The sequence below is a fragment of the Rhinoderma darwinii genome, chromosome 11, assembly GCF_050947455.1.
Source record: "Rhinoderma darwinii isolate aRhiDar2 chromosome 11, aRhiDar2.hap1, whole genome shotgun sequence".
Lineage (NCBI taxonomy): Eukaryota > Metazoa > Chordata > Amphibia > Anura > Rhinodermatidae > Rhinoderma > Rhinoderma darwinii.
The window spans coordinates 14,453,107-14,470,931 of record NC_134697.1 but is presented as its reverse complement, the minus strand read 5'-3'; the positions used below and the strand labels follow the sequence as shown (position 1 = coordinate 14,470,931).

At 41.0% G+C, this 17,825-nt stretch overlaps 1 protein-coding gene across 7 annotated transcripts in view; it reads left to right on the top strand.

Annotated features, from left to right (window-relative positions):
- The window catches only part of LDB1 (LIM domain binding 1), a 158,180-nt gene extending 147,094 nt beyond the window's left edge, over window positions 1-11,086 (top strand). For 4 of the 7 annotated variants that reach the window (XM_075843017.1, XM_075843014.1, XM_075843015.1 and 1 more), the window contains 5 exons: window positions 1,963-2,085; window positions 2,514-2,597; window positions 2,761-2,884; window positions 2,971-3,119; window positions 8,541-11,086. In XM_075843017.1, the coding sequence (XP_075699132.1) occupies window positions 1,963-2,085; window positions 2,514-2,597; window positions 2,761-2,884; window positions 2,971-3,119; window positions 8,541-8,771 (711 nt within the window). In that variant the 3' untranslated portion in view covers window positions 8,772-11,086. Of the gene's footprint in view, window positions 1-1,962; window positions 2,086-2,513; window positions 2,598-2,760; window positions 2,885-2,970; window positions 3,120-6,696; window positions 6,754-8,540 lie in introns of all 7 variants that reach the window. The other 3 variants (XM_075843019.1, XM_075843018.1, XM_075843016.1) reach the window with 3 other exon arrangements.
- The last annotated feature ends 6,739 nt before the right edge of the window (window positions 11,087-17,825 follow it).

The window sequence follows — 17,825 nt, the reverse complement described above, 5'->3', positions numbered from 1 at the left end:
TACATGCGACTTTTTGATCTATTTTTAATAAATTTTTTGGGAGGTGAAGTGACCAAACAATTGTGATTTTGGTACGGTTTATTATTATTTTCTTTTACGCCGTTCACCGCGCGGGATAAATAACGAAATAATTTTGTAGTTCAGGCCGTTACGGACGCGGCGATACCAATTATGTATATTTTATTTATTTATATATTTTTATTAATAAAAAAGGACTGATAAGGGAAAAAAAGGGGATTTTTTTTTAACTTTTATTTTCTTATTTTTACACATCTTTTTTTTTTTTACTTTATTACTTTGTCCCACTGGGGGACTTGAGGGCAGGAGGCCCTGATCGCTATTATAATACAATGCACTACATGCGTAGTGCAGTGTATTAGAACTGTCAGCTATTCACTGACAGCAAGCATAGTGGGTCCTGACTTTGTCAGGACCCATTAGGCTTCCGTCGATGGCATAGCCGGACGCCATTGTTTGGTGTCCGGTTGCCATAGTAACCATCGCCGGCCGCTATCGTGTAGCAGGCCGGCGATGGTAACTTAACCCCTAAAAAGCCGCGATCTCTATTGAACGCGGCTTTTAAGGGGTTAGACAGCGGGGACACAGCGATCGGTCCCCGCTGTAGGAGCTGCGGCAGCTGCTGTAAGAGACAGCAGCTGTCACAGCTCCTGCACCTGTCGGGAAGACGGCCGAAACGGCCGTTATTCCCGCAACTTCGTATTCCGTCGGTAATTTATAAGGGGTTATAATTTCACAGAGCATGCGCGGTGGAGTGTGTTAACCACGCATGCTCTGAGATAAAGAAGCACGTGGTACGGTTACGTCATTTGTGACGTAACCGTACAGTGTGAAAGCCGGAAACCGGAAGCAAGGCAGAAGACTAAATGGACGGGTCTGCACAGGAAGTGCAGATTTTGCTTCACTAAGGGGGCGGTGACGGAGGAGGATATACGACGCTACAGCCATCTGATGAAACGTAAGTACATTGTAAAGTTATATCATTTTCATTGTTTTATTTAAATAAATGTAATTTTTTAGTTCCGGAATACCCCTTTAAAATGGTGACCAGTGGCCACCATTTTTCCTTTTCGTGCACCGAAAAGCCAAAAAGTTTCAGATTTCGTCAAAACTTTCGGGAAATGCTGACCCGACTCTCTCATCTGTAATTGTAACAAACCCTCTGCACAGGAGAGAGGTTTGGGCTCTTGATGTGTTTAGCTCATAGGGGATTGTCTAGACTGGATGCAGTTGGATTAGGGCTTTTACGGATGTAAACAAGAACGTTCCTTTTGACTGACCGCAAACCGTGATCTTGAAAATGGTGAGAAACTAAAACAGAAAGTATAATAGACATAACCGCCCAACTACAAATCTTGGTATGATATAAGGTTTGTTTATAACAAATATGTTTAGATTTATGCATTGCTGTTTACACACGGAGATTTGCTGCCGACGAGCCACCGTCATTTTTTATGCGTGAAAGATGCGATCAGCCCATGAAAGTGCGTTTTCTCATTGATGGACCAATTGGTTTTGGTACTAATTCAAGTATGCACAGAGGTTTGACATACTTCGTATTGACAGACGTGGAGGGAAGAGAGAGCAGGACGTGCTCATACTTATATGTACTCTGGGTGACCGGGTGACCAAACACAGCTCTCCATAGCCTTTAATGTGACAGACCCTGAAGAGCAGCTCTGGAGCACAAATGTCTTCTATAACCAGCATGATCAAATGGAAGTTTTATTATTTGGCGCTTTAAGGGGCTTTGTTGATATGAATGACAGTCGGTGAGAGAGCGGTGCTGTATCTAGTAATCTACAGACGGCACAACAAGACCAAATTGTCGTAATGCCATCTAGTGGTCATCCAGGAGTATAGCTACCTTGTAATTTTTTTCCGTCTTTTAATTAACCCCCACATTGTCAAGCATAAACTCATATGTTCACATTATTTTTGTAGGTGTGCGTAGAGGGGAGGTTATACCTGGAATTCATGTTTGACGACATGATGAGGATAAAAACGTGGCATTTCAGTATCCGGCAACATCGAGAGCTTATTCCCCGCAGTATCCTTGCCATGCATGTAAGTCCAATTGAGACAAAAGAACGACACTTAAAGAGGTATTCCCATCTCAGACGTTTGTCTTGTCCTATAGATATGCCATAAATAGGCCACAGAGCTGGGACCCTCACCTATGTGCTGCGCTGCGCTCCCCATTTCTCTATGGAAATTACGGAAACTGCCGAGCGCGTCTGAGATGGGAATACCCCTTTTTAATATATTAAAGTGCACCACCTACTTTCTCTGCTGAACGTTACGTTCAGAATACCATATTGATATTTCATAAAGGATGAATTACATCATGAGGCTCAAAGCGCTTCATGGTTCAGTGATGTTCCTATTGAATAGATATGGGGCTGACAAAATGGCCTTCTCCTCTACCTCTTGGAGATGGATCCACTTTAAAATAATGAAAAGTGAAATTTATTTTTTTTTCCCTTTAATTAAAGGCCCAGGACCCCCAAATGTTGGACCAGTTGTCAAAGAACATCACAAGATGTGGACTTTCAAACTCTACGCTCAACTACCTCCGAGTAAGTAAATGATGGTTCATGTCCAGTATCGAACTCCGGGAATGCAGCACCTGCCCTGCCAAGCACATAGGATGTATCTGTATGCCAAGGCCTTCGAAACGACGTAAACCACCGTTTCGTTCAGGGGTTAACTTTTGTTTTTTTAATGTGTGTTTTTCCATAGCTGTGTGTAATTCTAGAGCCCATGCAGGAGCTCATGTCCCGGCACAAGACCTACAGTTTAAGCCCCAGAGACTGCTTAAAGACGTGTCTATTTCAGAAATGGCAAAGAATGGTAGCGCCACCTGGTGAGAATTTATAAGAACTGCACTTCTCGTTCCGCCATTGGTGCAGGAAGTCTGTGACATTTTTACCTCTCGTGTCATTTCTCCAGCTGAACCGGCCCGACAGGCTCCTAATAAGAGGAGGAAAAGGAAGATGTCTGGTGGGAGCACAATGAGCTCTGGAGGGGGCAACACGAACAACAGCAACAGTAAGAAGAAAAGTCCGGCCAGTACCTTCGCCCTCTCCAGCCAGGTACCTGTAAGCATCACCTTTTAATTTTTTTCTTTATACCCCAAATGCCTGACCTTTTATCTGCCTGCCCTAGTTATACGCTATAAAGTGACGATAGTAATGAGCACAGTATAGCAGACAAATTACTCATGGGCATCAACCTGCCTTAAAAAAAATTACATCTGCAATTTGATTGGTCGCTTTGGGCAATTTCACTATTTTGATTTGCACTTGATTTTTATGAATCTACCCCAATGTGCTATTGTCCAGGTCAAATTTGCCATCGTCTGCCTAAATCGCTAAATGTGATGGAATATTTTTAAGAGCGAGTGTCACTTAAGACATTTAAGTCTCTATTCTTATGTCTTTGATCTTAAAGAGGTATTCCCATATTAGACATTTATGGGTCCCCGAACTGCAACCCCCCCCCCCCTCCAATCCCGCCTAACCGGTCGCTTCATCCAGGTGGAAAACAAATGGAGCGGTGGTCAGGATTACGCAAATAGACAAGCTTGTTGTGCTTCGCTGTTGGGACCCGCTTACTGGGGATAATGTAGATACGCCATAAATGTTTAGGATGGGAGTACCCCTTTAAGAAAGGGTTTTTGCCAGGGGTACACGCAGTCAAAGTTGGTTGCTTGTAAAAAGTGCAGCTTATATAAGAGGGTTTGGTGATGTCTGAGATGAAATGGGGATCATGGGGGGGGGGGAGGGGGGTTTAGCCTCTAACCAGACTGTAATGGTTGATAACCGAGACCAATAGATTGTATTCAGCTGCATCAGAAATTAGGATTTTACTATTTTTATATAGATACAATCTACTATCTGCGTAAATGAATTTCCTTATTTATCTTATACTGATCCTGTATTATAGTCCAGAGCTGCGTTCACAATTCTGCCGATCGTCATAGAAACGCTGGCAGGCTTATTGCTACACACCCCGAACACCTTAGCTGAGTTTCTATAAAGCAGGGGAACACTTAGTTTTTGCCCTACATCAGATTACTGTACAGAGCCTGGTGTAACACTACGCTTCCCATAATGACAGGACAAATATTGAGCCAACAAGGAATACTGGGAGATCTCCGCTCTGAAGCATTCACAATTGTGAATGCAGCTCTGGAATATAATATTTTCTGTAACTATAAAGTATAAAATGGTGTTTAGAGGTGGACCTGCACTTATGCTTATTTACACATATAATTATAGCAAAAAAAAAAAATTACATATATACAGATGTAGCTGTGCTGGGATTTGACTTCTCATGGTAATATCACAATGTGTTATCGGTAATTAAACACAAGACTTGGATACATCGGTGAGAGGTTCTAGTCATTCAGATGCTTGACATTAGTGCAGAAGTTCTGTGAGAAGGTGTATGAGGTGTCCCTCTGAATGGTATAGGAGGAAAGCATTGCTTTATTTTGGGGCTAGGTGATATGTGCTGACCTCTACTGGTAGCCTAAAAACCAGCGTAGATAGTGCCACATGAAGTGCCCTTTGTAGATGGTGCCCCATACTGGCCACGTATGATAGTGCCACACACTGCTTCCTGTAGATAGTGCCTCACAGTGTCTTCTGCAGTTAGTACCCTCTGTAGATAGTGCCCCCCAAACTATGCGTCATATCAAGTCCAGAATCAGCGCAGCGTCTAGCAGGGAATTTCCGAGCACTTCATGCTTCCCTCTGCTGACCAGCTTTATGGAGATGCTGATTTCATTTTCCAGCAGGACTTGGCACCTGCCCACACTGCCAAAAGTACCAATACCTGGTGTAATAACCACAGTATCGCTGAGTCTGATTGGCCAGCAAACTCGCCCGGTCAAAACCCCAAAGAATCTATAGGGTATTGTTAAGAGGAAGATGAGAGACCCCAGACCCAACAATGCAGACGAGCTGAAGGCCAAGATCAAAGCAACCTGGGCTTCCATAACACCTCAGCAGTGCCACCTTCATGCAAATGGAGCCCCGACCAATCCTCTGTACAACGCCCACTTGGTCTAAAGTAAAAACACGCCCAGTTGGGCATTAATAAACTAATTAGCATAAAGCTAAAAATCACTCCTAATGTGGTAAAAATAGATAGGTTTTCTAAATAAAAACCACTGCTGTTATCTACATTACAGCGCCGATCTCCTTATGTAGGAGACAGGGCACTTATAATGTGGTGACAGAGTCTCTTTAATATTCTAGTTTTCTGATCAACATTAGAAGAAAAAATGCTGGAAATAGATCCCTCTGTGTGTAATGAATCTATAGAATATGTGAGTTTCACCTTTTGAATTTAATTACTGAAATTAACTTTTTGATATTCTAGTTCATTGAGAAGGAATAGTACATGCAATGCTGAGATTTCGTACGTGTCTTATATTAGTTCTATAATAATAATAATTCTAAGTATTAATGATGAAGATAAGTTATTATTTTTCCCTAAGCCCCTTCCTGCAAATGTGTATTATACTCTCCAGAGCCGAAGCTAGCGCGCAGAGCCAGATCTGCTATGAAATCAGGTTCTCCATAGCTTAAGGGGATATCTAGACTAGGAATGTCAGTAGATAAGATTTATCATAGGAAACTGGTTCACAATTCCTGGAAACAGGCAGTCAAGGGGAACCTGACGACAAGACAGCTTTGTTCTCCTCTCAGAAACTTCTTGTGTTTTATGAAGTGTGAGTTTTCATGTCCAAAGGGGAACCCAGACATCATTTACTGGCTTCTTTGCTGTACATGACTTGTACTGGTCCTGGCTTTTACAGGCTGTATAATGGCCCATTCACGACTGCATTGAAAATGGTGCAAATTTCCAGCATTCCCTGCTTGATCAGAGTCTTTTCAGAGCAAGAGTTGCTCTCTGGAAAATGTCGTCCTCTTTACACCAGGCACTGGACGGTTATCTGATCGAGGCAGTACATTTTCCTACATGTATTATATAAGCTCAGCCATGGGCGGGTTCCCATATATCTGGCAACATGGCGTAGTTTTCCTCCGGCGTGGTACAGAAACACTGGAGGGAAAATGATCCCATGCTTTCCCAAGGGAGCATTTCTGCCATCCATGGCATCCGTATCTTAGCTTGGACAGAAAAACTTTATATGACGCGTTTTACAGTCTGCACCGGTCCAGCATTCGTGGCTGAAGTGCGCAAAAATTGGCATCCGTTGTGTCCAGCTCAGGCTAAAAAAAAACCTGTCTGGATGCAACTGATAAAAATGAACCCAGACTAAGCTTTTAAGAGTGTCTCTGTCCACAAGCTTGCTGACTATTTCCAATAACATCCAGCAGAATTATGAAGGTTGCTCTGAAGTATAATCTAGGCTGTTACTATGGATCAGTACAAGATAAGTAGTGCAATGCATATGCATATGCAGAGTTACCCAACTTTTTATGTAGCTAATCTCTTCGTTTTCTGAAAGTAAAACAGTGTTTAAAGGTGAACATACCCTTTAAGAGTTCACTTACTGTATATGGGGAGATTTATAAAAACTACGGTAATTTAAGTAAAGATGGTTTCTCCCAGTTACCAATGGTTGCAACTTTAATTTTGTAAAGGGCCTCTGAGAAATGGGAGCTGAATTCTGAATGATCCATTTTTCTTTTGCACTAGGTTTTATAAATCTGCTCAATCTCCCGAAAGGTACTGATTCTCCTTGCAGTGATCCAGGTAAAGTTAGGGAGTCCTTAAAGGAGTTTTCTGGAACTTTGATATTGATGGCCTATACTCAGGATACGCCATCAATATCATATTGGTGGAAGCTACGACTCCTAGCACCCCCACCGATCAGCTGATTGAAGTTGGTATTTACCATTGTTTACCAGGCACAGCTCCACGCATTTGGTAGTGGCTGTTCCTGGTATCGCAGCTCAGTCCCAATTACTTAAAGGGACTGAACCGAAGTGAGCTGCAATACCGGGCACGGCCACTACTAGATCCTAAGGATGGGCCATCAATATCAAAGTACCTGAAAAGGCTTGGGAGTAATCTTTCTACGACAGTAGTGCAGCCATAAGAGTAATGCCACTGAGTTATAGAGTAGTACTGTGTACTGAAAGTGGCATATGTCTTCTGTGAGTATCTGGAGAATCCCACCTCAGTATTTATTAACCTGCTGAATATTATGGAGTGAATCATTATTTCTATTTATTTGTATGTAATGAAGAAGCAGGACTGTCCCCCCTGAATGTCTCTGAATGTTCCTCTATAATAGTCCTTGTGTAGCAGATCTATGTAATGTAAGCACAACGCACCCAAATAAGCACAATCTGCAGCAGAAAGTATATTAGAATTAACACAGGGTCACATCTGTGCACTTACTGCTTCTGATATATATATAATCTCACGACTTAGTAAAGTGGAGTCAAATGCAAGAACTATGAGAATTCTTGATCAATGGTCCGTTTTTGTAAAAAAAATTTGGGGGACATTTGTGGAAACTACTGCACAGGTAAATCTAATCAGATTCCTAGCAGCTAATTTAGTCTGGGTTTACATGTTGTGTCTGCTTTGGACAATTCCTTTAGTGCTCTGAAAATAAGCTTATCGCAGGTTATCCTGCTGCTGGGACCCCCAACAGTCAGCCATAATCAGTGGGGAAAGCCAGCATTAATTGTTCAATTTCCCTGCAGCACCACCGCAGGAGAAATTAAGCATTACACGGGATCAATGGAGTTTTCATGTAATGCATGGACATGCTAGGTCCTCCCATTGACACACACTCTTTGTAGCCTCTTTCAAATCTGGCTAATTGAGTCCTGAATGAGGGACTCCCCTTTATGAAATCAAAAGTACCCTAATAGGGCAGTTGAAAATTGGGTTTTCTAAACCAGACAACCCTTTTTTTTTTTTTAAATGTATTTTCTTTTTCTATTAAAATTTTCAACGACACATGTCTTTCCATCATGATTACACTGGGTTTGAAGTGCCCCTGAATGATTTAACGTACCGGTATAAATTCCCTGTGCAAAGTTTTTTTTACAAATGTCACCATTTTTGTCTGTCTTATATTAATGAAATCTTTGCTACCTGCATTTAACTCCATCTGCTGAGTATATACCTGCCAATAGTCCCAATTTTAACAGGTCAGTCCTGAATTCTGTAAGAGGAGGAGCCTAATTCTATTGGAAGTGGGTTGGATATAATTATAATCTCCTGTTTTGGGACTTCTGAACAGTATAGACGCATGGTGGGTAGAGATGAAGCTCAGGCAGAATTTGCATCAATGTGACGAGACCCTTTCAAGGTTCATACCAGGAGTAGATCTGGGTAATGCGTAACACATGCTTCTATGTAATGACTGTAGGGCTTTAATCCTACATCCCTTACGTTACATGCATTTTTGCAGGCCTCCGCTTTCCCCTGACCTCCAAGAAGCCGCTTCTGACCACGCGTAGTAGTGGAAGGGAGGGACACGCCTCTGCCTTGATTATGTTTCTGGAACTCTTCCCTTTCAGGATGTAATGGTGGTGGGCGAACCAACCCTTATGGGAGGAGAATTCGGGGATGAAGATGAGCGACTGATAACCCGCCTGGAGAACACTCAGTTTGATGCTGCCAATGGAATTGACGACGAGGATAGCTTCAATAACTCCCCCGCACTAGGCGCCAACAGCCCCTGGAACAGCAAACCACCTTCAAGCCAAGAAAGCAAATCGGAGAACCCAACCTCACAGGCTTCACAGTAAAGATAAAACAAAAATAGAATAAAATATATATATGTGTATAACAGGCCGAAGTGGAGGAACAAAATGTTTGTTTTAAAATAAAAGTCGAGAAAAAGAAAAAAAAAGTTGAAACTTCTCTACCTGTAAATTGAAATAAAAAAAAAAAAGACATTTTAAAATTAACCCCTTTGCTGCAGGTCATACCTTTTTAGGAAAGGGGTTACTGCGAGAGGAACTGAGGTACTGTGGACCAGTAACTGCATATGAACAAAGTAGGTGGGGGGGAGGGGAAAGCTGGTGAGGGGGTTTGTAAATTTAATGTAAGTCATAGGGTGGGAAGGGTTCATCATTCGCACTGAAATGCTAGCGGGCTGTCCTGTTGCGGCCCGGCTCATGGACAAGTGACCTCACTAAGGGCGTTTACTAGTAAATTTAGTCCAGCTTCAATTTTGTCCACAATCTGCAATTATCTGTTTTTTACAGAAATGATAATTTTGGGAATTTAAGAAAACAAAATAATGGCATCTAACTTCTCTAGATTAATGCCTAATAATTGAATATAGGTGGCGCCATGCTTCCAGAAAGGCTGGGAGATGAGTCTCTATGCCCTGTCATGGGCATGACAGTAAGACGATGTACACACGCTGTGTTTTTAGGCGTATTTTGGGGCATAAACGCCTCAAAATACGCCTGGAAAAATACTAGCGAAACGTCTAGAAACATCTGCCCATTGAGTTCAGACAAAGCGTTTTTTTTTTATGCCACTGTTGTAAAAAACGCCCCGTAAAAAGGAGCACGTCTTGAGCCGGTTTTGGAGCTGTTTATCATTGTGTCAATTGAAAAACCGCTCCCAAAAAAAATATTTTCGGCTAAATAATATTCGCATCATTAAAAGGAGTATTCTTTTTTTCCAATGCCATCTTAATTTTTTTTAAATACATCCAAAAAAAATCACTGGCACCCATATCTAAATTAAGGCCTTGTCCATTCTAAGACTAATTTCACGAAGTCTCCGATCAAATAAAGCCCCTTAGAAGTAGGTACAACAATATGCGCTGTCTAATTACTAATATATGCTTTTATAGCAGTTCGTTTTTTTTATAGAGCTCCAAATCTGCCACCACTAGGGGGAGCTTACTGCACACTGTTAGAGCTCAATGTATATGGTAAGCTCCCTCTAGTGGTGGCTGCAGGTAGCCAGAGTTTTATCAATTTTATATCTATGCAGGAGATTTGAAGTTCCGTATCAGAAAAACAGAGCTCTGGCCCCTATAACGATATATTAAGAAATTAATCGATTCATAATTTTGGACTAATTTAGACTAAAATACCACATGGTGGACATTCACTTTGAAGGGGTCCTTCGCTATTGCTATTTCCGGATGTGCAGCTAAAGTAGATCATTGGGTCTCCATTGGCTATGTCCTGTGCAGATATGACCATACCTACATAGGGAATAGAGTGGCTATGTGGAAATGCCACTATATACGCAGGTATGGACCTATACTGGAGATCTAGTAAGGTTCTTTGTCTAGGAAGGGGCAACAATGGACCCCTGTAAATTGTACTGGTTGAGCGAAGCTTTGTAGATGTAAGACTATGACCTCACATGTATCCTCCTCCTTCAGGTAGCTTGGCATGATGTGGGCATTAATTAAATAATTATTGTATTGTGTAAGGCATTTTTATCCATTTTTATTTTTTTTAATTTCAGCTCATTGTACATATTCATTTTATTTCTTTCACAAATTTCAATATTTAGCCGTTGCAGCCTCCACAGTGCCTCGTTCTTGCTTGCTTTTTTAATTATTTTTTTTTTTAATTCTGTTTTATTTTTGTTTTTTTATTTTTAAATATTATTATTAAAAAAGAAAAAGTAAGTTAAAAAAAAATTGCTGTCCTGATTTTGTACTGGCTTATTCTATATCTCTGGGGAATCTTGTTTTATACAGTTCCAAAAGCTTCAAACCAAGGAAAGACTTTGCCGAAATTCCTTTGTAATCCCTTAAGAATGGAAGAGAAGAGACACCTAAGACTCACGCTCTTCCCTTCTATGTAAAGTTGTGTGATAATATCCCCCCCCCCTCTCTCTTTTCTCCTTACCAACCTGTTCTCTCGCTTGGGTTTATGTATCTTGTGCCTGTACATTTCCGCTCAGTAGAAGCCGTGTGTAATTTTAGTCTTAATGTATTATCATTTAGAAAATATTCATTTTTTTTATTTTTTTTAATATATATATATATATATATGTATAGGGTGTATGATATTTGGGGGAGGGGGATTTTCTTGTGTCTCCATAATGAGGACTGTAATAAATGGGGGTTTATTTTTCGTCACCAGTTCTCTGTAACCATGTGATGTTCAATGGTCTAGTTTTCATTCGTGTGTGTGGGCCAAAGCCCCTTTTTTCTAGGGTCTTCAGTCCAAATTAGTCTTGTTAAAAGCAAAAGAATGAAAGCGGTAGCTTTAAATTTAAAGGGGTACTCTAGGGTTTACTGCTTCTTGATGCAGGACTAATAGGTCTCCCTACTCATAGGGATTAGAGCGGCTGTGTTCCCTCTGCAGGTAAAGACGTATTCAATGGAGACACGATTGTTTGTATCCGTTTGCAGCAATAGTGGAGAACGCCTTTAAATTTAGGAATGTTGCATTGTAAAATTGGCTTTAATCAAATTGTTTTTTGTTTTATATTTTTCTATCTTTGGCCTTGGGTGCAACCCAGAACTGCTACATATAAAACGGTGTCTAATGCAAGAAGAGAACAAACCAGGGGAAAAAAAGCCATGTTTTTGGTAAACTCGTGGTTGTCACCAAGCCATCCCCCTAATCCTACTCTCTGTGCCACTCATGACACACAAAATTAGGATCTGTTCACATTCCGTTTTGTATACATCTGCAGCGTACCTTGAGGCCACTGGCCTCCAAGTGTAAAAAATATTTATAAAAAATGTATACCGTGCAGATTTTTACATTTTAGCCTTAGCCGTAGGAATTCAGTCACACCAGACTGTTTTGGAACTAGCCGTGTAATCCTGGCCTGAGGTTTCTCGGGCAGATTCCATCAATTTTGGCAAAAATTTAATGACATGGGGGTTCTCAACATCTGCTGTTGGGGGTAAATGAGGATCAGACCTGACTCCATTTTTTTTGCCCAGAAGATAAATTGCTTCAAAGGTCTTTAGTGACCATTGAATTCCCAACATTTATTGAAATAAATTTGGACCTCAGCCGAACCATTTGTACATGTTTGACATCTAAAGTCTCAAAGGGGTTGTCTTGTTTAGAAAAGTCTGACGAGGGTCTCTCGTTCAGCACCCTTCTCTATTAACCAGAGTGGGGAGTGGCTACAAAGAGTGTCTCTCTCTGGAGGACCCAGCATGTCTGTTGATTACACTGACCGCTTATTTTTTTCGGTTGGTACTGAGTAATACTTCATTTCCCCTGTGGTGGTGCTGCAGGGAAATTGAGCACCTGCTGCTAAAGTTCCACCACAGATCACTGATCTGAGGGTTTCCAGAAGGGGGGGGGGGGGTGGCGGCACACTGTGATCCACTTATCTATCGAAAAAAAGATTGTCCAAAGTGAACTATCCCTTTAGTTTTAAGCGCCACCTGCTATTATGGCTATTTTATTTCTGTTATTTATATAGCACCAACACATTTCATAGCGCTGTACAGAAGTTGTCCCCAGTGGGGCTCACAATCGAAGTACCCTATATGTATATATTTTTTTTAATATTCCATAGATTCTTCAGCGCTACAGTTACTATCCGTCAGTCTTGAGGCACATTCACATTGTTGTGGTTTGATAATAGCCATAAAAATGCAGGTAGAATTTGTCTAATGTAAAAATAAAATAAACACTCCATTTTCTCTCATCAATTGTGCTTACTAGGAATTAAATTGTGCTCTGTGATGGACCCATGATAATCCCAAGAATTTGGAAGTGTTCTGCTATTTCTTAGCGACTAATGCAATCGTAGGTTAACCATAGAGTTCAGTAAAACTAACCAATGTACCTGCAGCCTTCAGACTCTAATTGGATGAAAATTACTTTCTTAAAGGGGTTGTCCGCTTTAGAAAACTAATTTTCCAACACCCTATTATCGAATTTTAAATAAATAGATTGCGGTCCTCCGTTCAGGATCAATGAGAACTGGGTAAATGCTCCATTTCTCCTGCGGTGGCGCTGCAGGAAAATTGAGCTGCCAGGTTTCTCACAGGTTAGAGCTGATCGCTGGGGGTTCCAGCAATGGGACAACCAGTAAATCTGTATATCGTCAGGGGACCCTTGTAACAAGAGGCAATGTTCAAAGGTGATATCGCCTTTAACTTTATAATGCAGAGGGTGAGTCAAAAGTCACAAACCAACCAAATATCTGTATATGCAAAACAATCGCCCAGTAGTTATATGGTTCCTTTTTGTTAAGATGTTTTCTGTTTTAGATCTAACAAGTGGGATGATAAATTACCATGCAATCGTTTCATGGGCAGAATGAGTTAATCTTTAACATATTCACCACAAAACGCTAACTAAATTTATACTTGGACATGTTACAAATTGGATAGAATTCTTTTAAAGGGTCCATATTGCCCCGTGGGGAGCCTGAATTATTTTTTTTCCACTGCTCTGAACTTTGTGGTTGGTGATTTTTTTTTTTTTTATTTGTGATAAGTGGACGTCTTGCGTCAGTCCTGTACAGTATTAGTCCAGGGCGGTCTCGTGGCAGGCGATATGGTTATTTGTACAGTGAATAAGAAGTGACTTGTACTAGTCACACCACAGATTGTCCAAAAATTACAAACTAAAAAAAGTGCTCTGTTAGAAGCGGAGTCTGCAAGTTACGTAAATCCTGATTTATTGTGTAATAAGAGGAAACCATCCCTTTCACTCTCTAAAAGTAAACCTAATTACAATAATTTTCTACAATTTATATAATTGCCCCAAGTACACTTTTTTTTTTTTAATACTATAAATGATAAATTAATTTGCATAACATTTTTTGGCCATTCCATCTTGTAATGTTGATGCTGGCCACTAGGAGGGCTCTAATGCCACAAATTACATTTTTCCAAAAAGTTTCTTGTTAAAGGGAACCTGTCAAACTTCCTTACTCCTTATAAATAGAGCTCAATCTGTTAAGGGCTACAAGAAAGTATGCTAGGACTCCTCTCAGTCCACAAAGTGCAGGGGAATACAAGGTGGAAAGCTATTCTATAACCCCCCCGATCAGCGCTTTAAGACTCTAATAAGGGTGTCCAATTGTTCAGATTTCTTAGGGATCCTTTAAAATGTGACAAATGTTGAGGATCCCGTCCTGGTGCAAAAAATAGCATTTGTCTTTATTTTTAGGAAACCCCAATTTTTTTTTTAATGCAGTGACATTGGGCAAAAGATCTGATACAGCTGCTGCCAAACGCCAGACTTTTTTGCTTGGTCTATTCTCAAAACAGAGGACTGTGTAATAATGAAATGCACCTCGCTGATTCTGTTCTCACCAATGGTAATGGCTGGGGTCCAGAAATTCGGAGATTTGTGTGTATAAAAGTTAAGAGGTTCAAAAGTAAATCCTTGAGTGGTGGAGGGGAAAAGTTAATTATTAACCAATTTCCTTAACTGTCCCCTTCCCAAAAAGAACCAATGACCTTATTGTTTTTTTGGAAAACACAAGGTCATGGACTCCTTGCGTTCTGATTGGCTGCATTCTTCGGCCAGGATCACACTGTTTTGATGCCGTTTTTGACTTGGTTTTCTCAGCCAAAGCCAGAAGTGCATCCAAATTGAAGGAGAGGTGTCAGTCTTTTCTTTATACAGCTCCTTTATTTTGTGTCCATTTCTGTGTTTGGCTAAAAAAAAACTGAGCCAAAAACTGTGTATGATCAGGGCCTTACCACTGGAGGTAAACATGCGCTGGACCAGAAGGTCTTTCTACTTTGACGACATATCTTTCAAGCTCTCTTTTATATTGTGTTGAATATAGTTCAATTTGTTTTTGTTTTTAGCTTATCTTAGTCCGGTATTTATATGGATGTTTATTACTGACCGCGTTCACGCTTTTGCTTTTAACATGGTTTTTTTTCCACTTTTTTCCTTTTAGTTCTGTCTTCCCTACAATCTACAATGTAATCTACAGCAATACATTCACTGTAAACCCATGTCATATTTCTATGTATAGCTCAACTGGGGTGGTAATGGAGGAGACCTGTAGAATATATATATGTATATATAAATGTGCGTGCTACATTATATTTTTTTGGTTCTTACAAGGTGCAATGTACAAGGTCAGAAAATGCCATGAACCCTTTCCTGTTTAGGATTTTTATGTTGTGAAATGGTGACCTTTTTGACCATCCCTTTCCCCCCCCATTGACCTGTAGACTTTGCCAATGATCAGCGCACTCACATGACAATGCGTAGTTTGTGCCATTGAGTCCTGTATGGTACCAATAAAAATCCAGTTTCGTAATGTTCATTTGAATCATTGTACTCACCACCCTCCCCTCGTTATTCAGGCCTCTGAATCGGAGGTTCTTCTCTTTATAAATATATTGTATAATAAACTCTACTTGGGTTTCTATGTGTGAACATTTCCACTCTGGTTTCCTCTTTTATTATTGAATAGGTGTGTGTTTTAGTCTTGTTCTCTAATGTGACATGATCGCAATATATCTGTTACAAGCTACAGATGTGGAGCACCACCCCCCCCCCCCCCAACGTGACCCCAACACTGGACATGGCCATAATACAATTCTATTATGCTGCTATACATAGAACACTATAACCCCCAACATGACCTGACCACTGGACATGACCATAATACAATTCTATTACACTCTATACATGGAACACCACAACCCCCCCAACGTGACCCCAACACTGGACATGATCATAATACAATTCTATTATATATTGCTATACATAGAACACTACAACCCCCAACATGACCTGAGCACTGGACATAATCATAATACAATTCTATTATACTCTATACAAAGACTACACCTCCCAACATGACCCCAACGCTGGACATGATCACAATACAATTCTATTATTTCCTATACATAGAGCACTGCAACCCCCAACATGACCCGTCCACTGGACGTGACCATAATACGATTCAATTAGACTCTATACAAAGATTACATTACCCAAAATAGTCCAACTGGACATGACCATAATGTAATTCTCTTCTACTCTATACATAGAACACTACAACCCCCAACATGGTCCAAGCACTGGAGATGATCATAATACAATTCTGTTATACTCTATAGATAGAGCACTACACCTCCCAACGTGACTCGACCACTGAGTATGTTGACACGGCTTCTTTTCAGCTGTTTTTTGGGTCGTAAACACCCCCAAACAACGGCTGAAAATACGGAAGCTGAACACCTCCAAACATCTGCCCATTGATTTCAATGGGAAAAAATGCGTTTTGTTCCGACAGGTTTTTTTTTTACGTGGCCTTTTAAAAATAACGGCGCATAAAATAGTGCTCCGTAAAAAGTGCCTGAGCCGTTTTTGGAGCAGATTTCATTGGGTCATTAGAAAAACAGCCGCAAAAACCGCTTGAGGCTGGGTTCACACGAGCACATTAACGTCCGTAATGGACAGAACGTATTTCGGCCGCAAGTCCCGGACCGAACTCCGTGCAGGGAGCCGGGCTCCTAGCATCATAGTTATGTACGACGCTAGGAGTCCCTGCCTCTCCGTGGAACTACTGTCCAGTACTGAAAACATGATTACAGTACGGGACAGTTTTCCTGCAGCGATGCAGGGACTCCTAGCATCGTACATAAGTATGATGCTAGGAGCCCGGCTCCCTGCACTGAGTTCAGTCCGGGACTTCCGGCCGAAATACGTCCGTCCATTACGGACGTTAATGTGCTCGTGTGAACCCAGCATGATGCTTAAAAGGCTGAAAATCAGAGGCGGTTTTCCCTTGAGAACAGCTCTGTATTTTACAGCTAGTTTTTGTTTAGCGTGTGAACACAGCCTAATACAACTCTATTATTCCCTATACATAGACCACTACACCACCCAACATCACCCGATCACTAGACGTGACCATAATACAATTCTATTATACTCTATACATAGACCACTACACCACCCAACATCACCCGATCACTAGACGTGACCATAATACAATTCTATTATACTCTATACATAGAACACTACACCTCCCAACATGACGTGTCCAGAATACTATTCTATTATACTGTACACACAACGCCACATGTCCTAATTGATATAATACAGTTCTATTTTACACACAGTTCAGCTACATGGAAGAGCACTTTGCTATGTGAATAAATAATATCAGTAATCTATTTTGGGGAGCATTGCGGAACTATTCTAGTGTATCTATATAGTGATAATACATAACATTCTGGAGCCATATTTGAACAGCTGTCAGATGAGGAACTGCTCCTTTTTAAATTCTACTTTCAATGGGCGATAGGAAACCCCAATGTCACGAGCTTACACACTAGATTTCAAGATCAAAAGGATAAACTAATTTTCTACACATAAACGTGGTATAGTACACAATCTAGGGTTGTAGTTTAACAACTCTGATAACTCTGCATCGTTACGGCTTCTGTGGGCGCTCCAACAACAGAATACAGGCTGCCATCAATGGCGCCTGCAGACAATGTGATCTTTCCTACAACCCTATTTACGATCTGAATTGCTTTGTTGTCTAGCACGGATAACTGCTTTTCAGATTGTGGTAGATCCTGGGTTGGGAACTGTGCATTATTATCTCCCCACCCCATTAGCTATAGGGTCTGTAATAAAGTGCTTTCTGACCAAATCTTCTGCTTTGCTACACTGCCCCATTCTGAGCTGCAATACCACGCACAACCTGTGGACAGGTGTAGCACTGTTTCCGGAAGAAAGCAGCCATGTTTTTCAAAACCTCGACAACCGCTTCAAGGGCTGGGTTTTCACAGGGCTGTGATGATCCCTCTAACGTGGTTACATAACAGTGTGATATTGTGGCTAACGTATCCGGGTCTCATGAAATCGCCTAATAAAAAACGCGTATTTTTTTTTCCTCCACCGGGT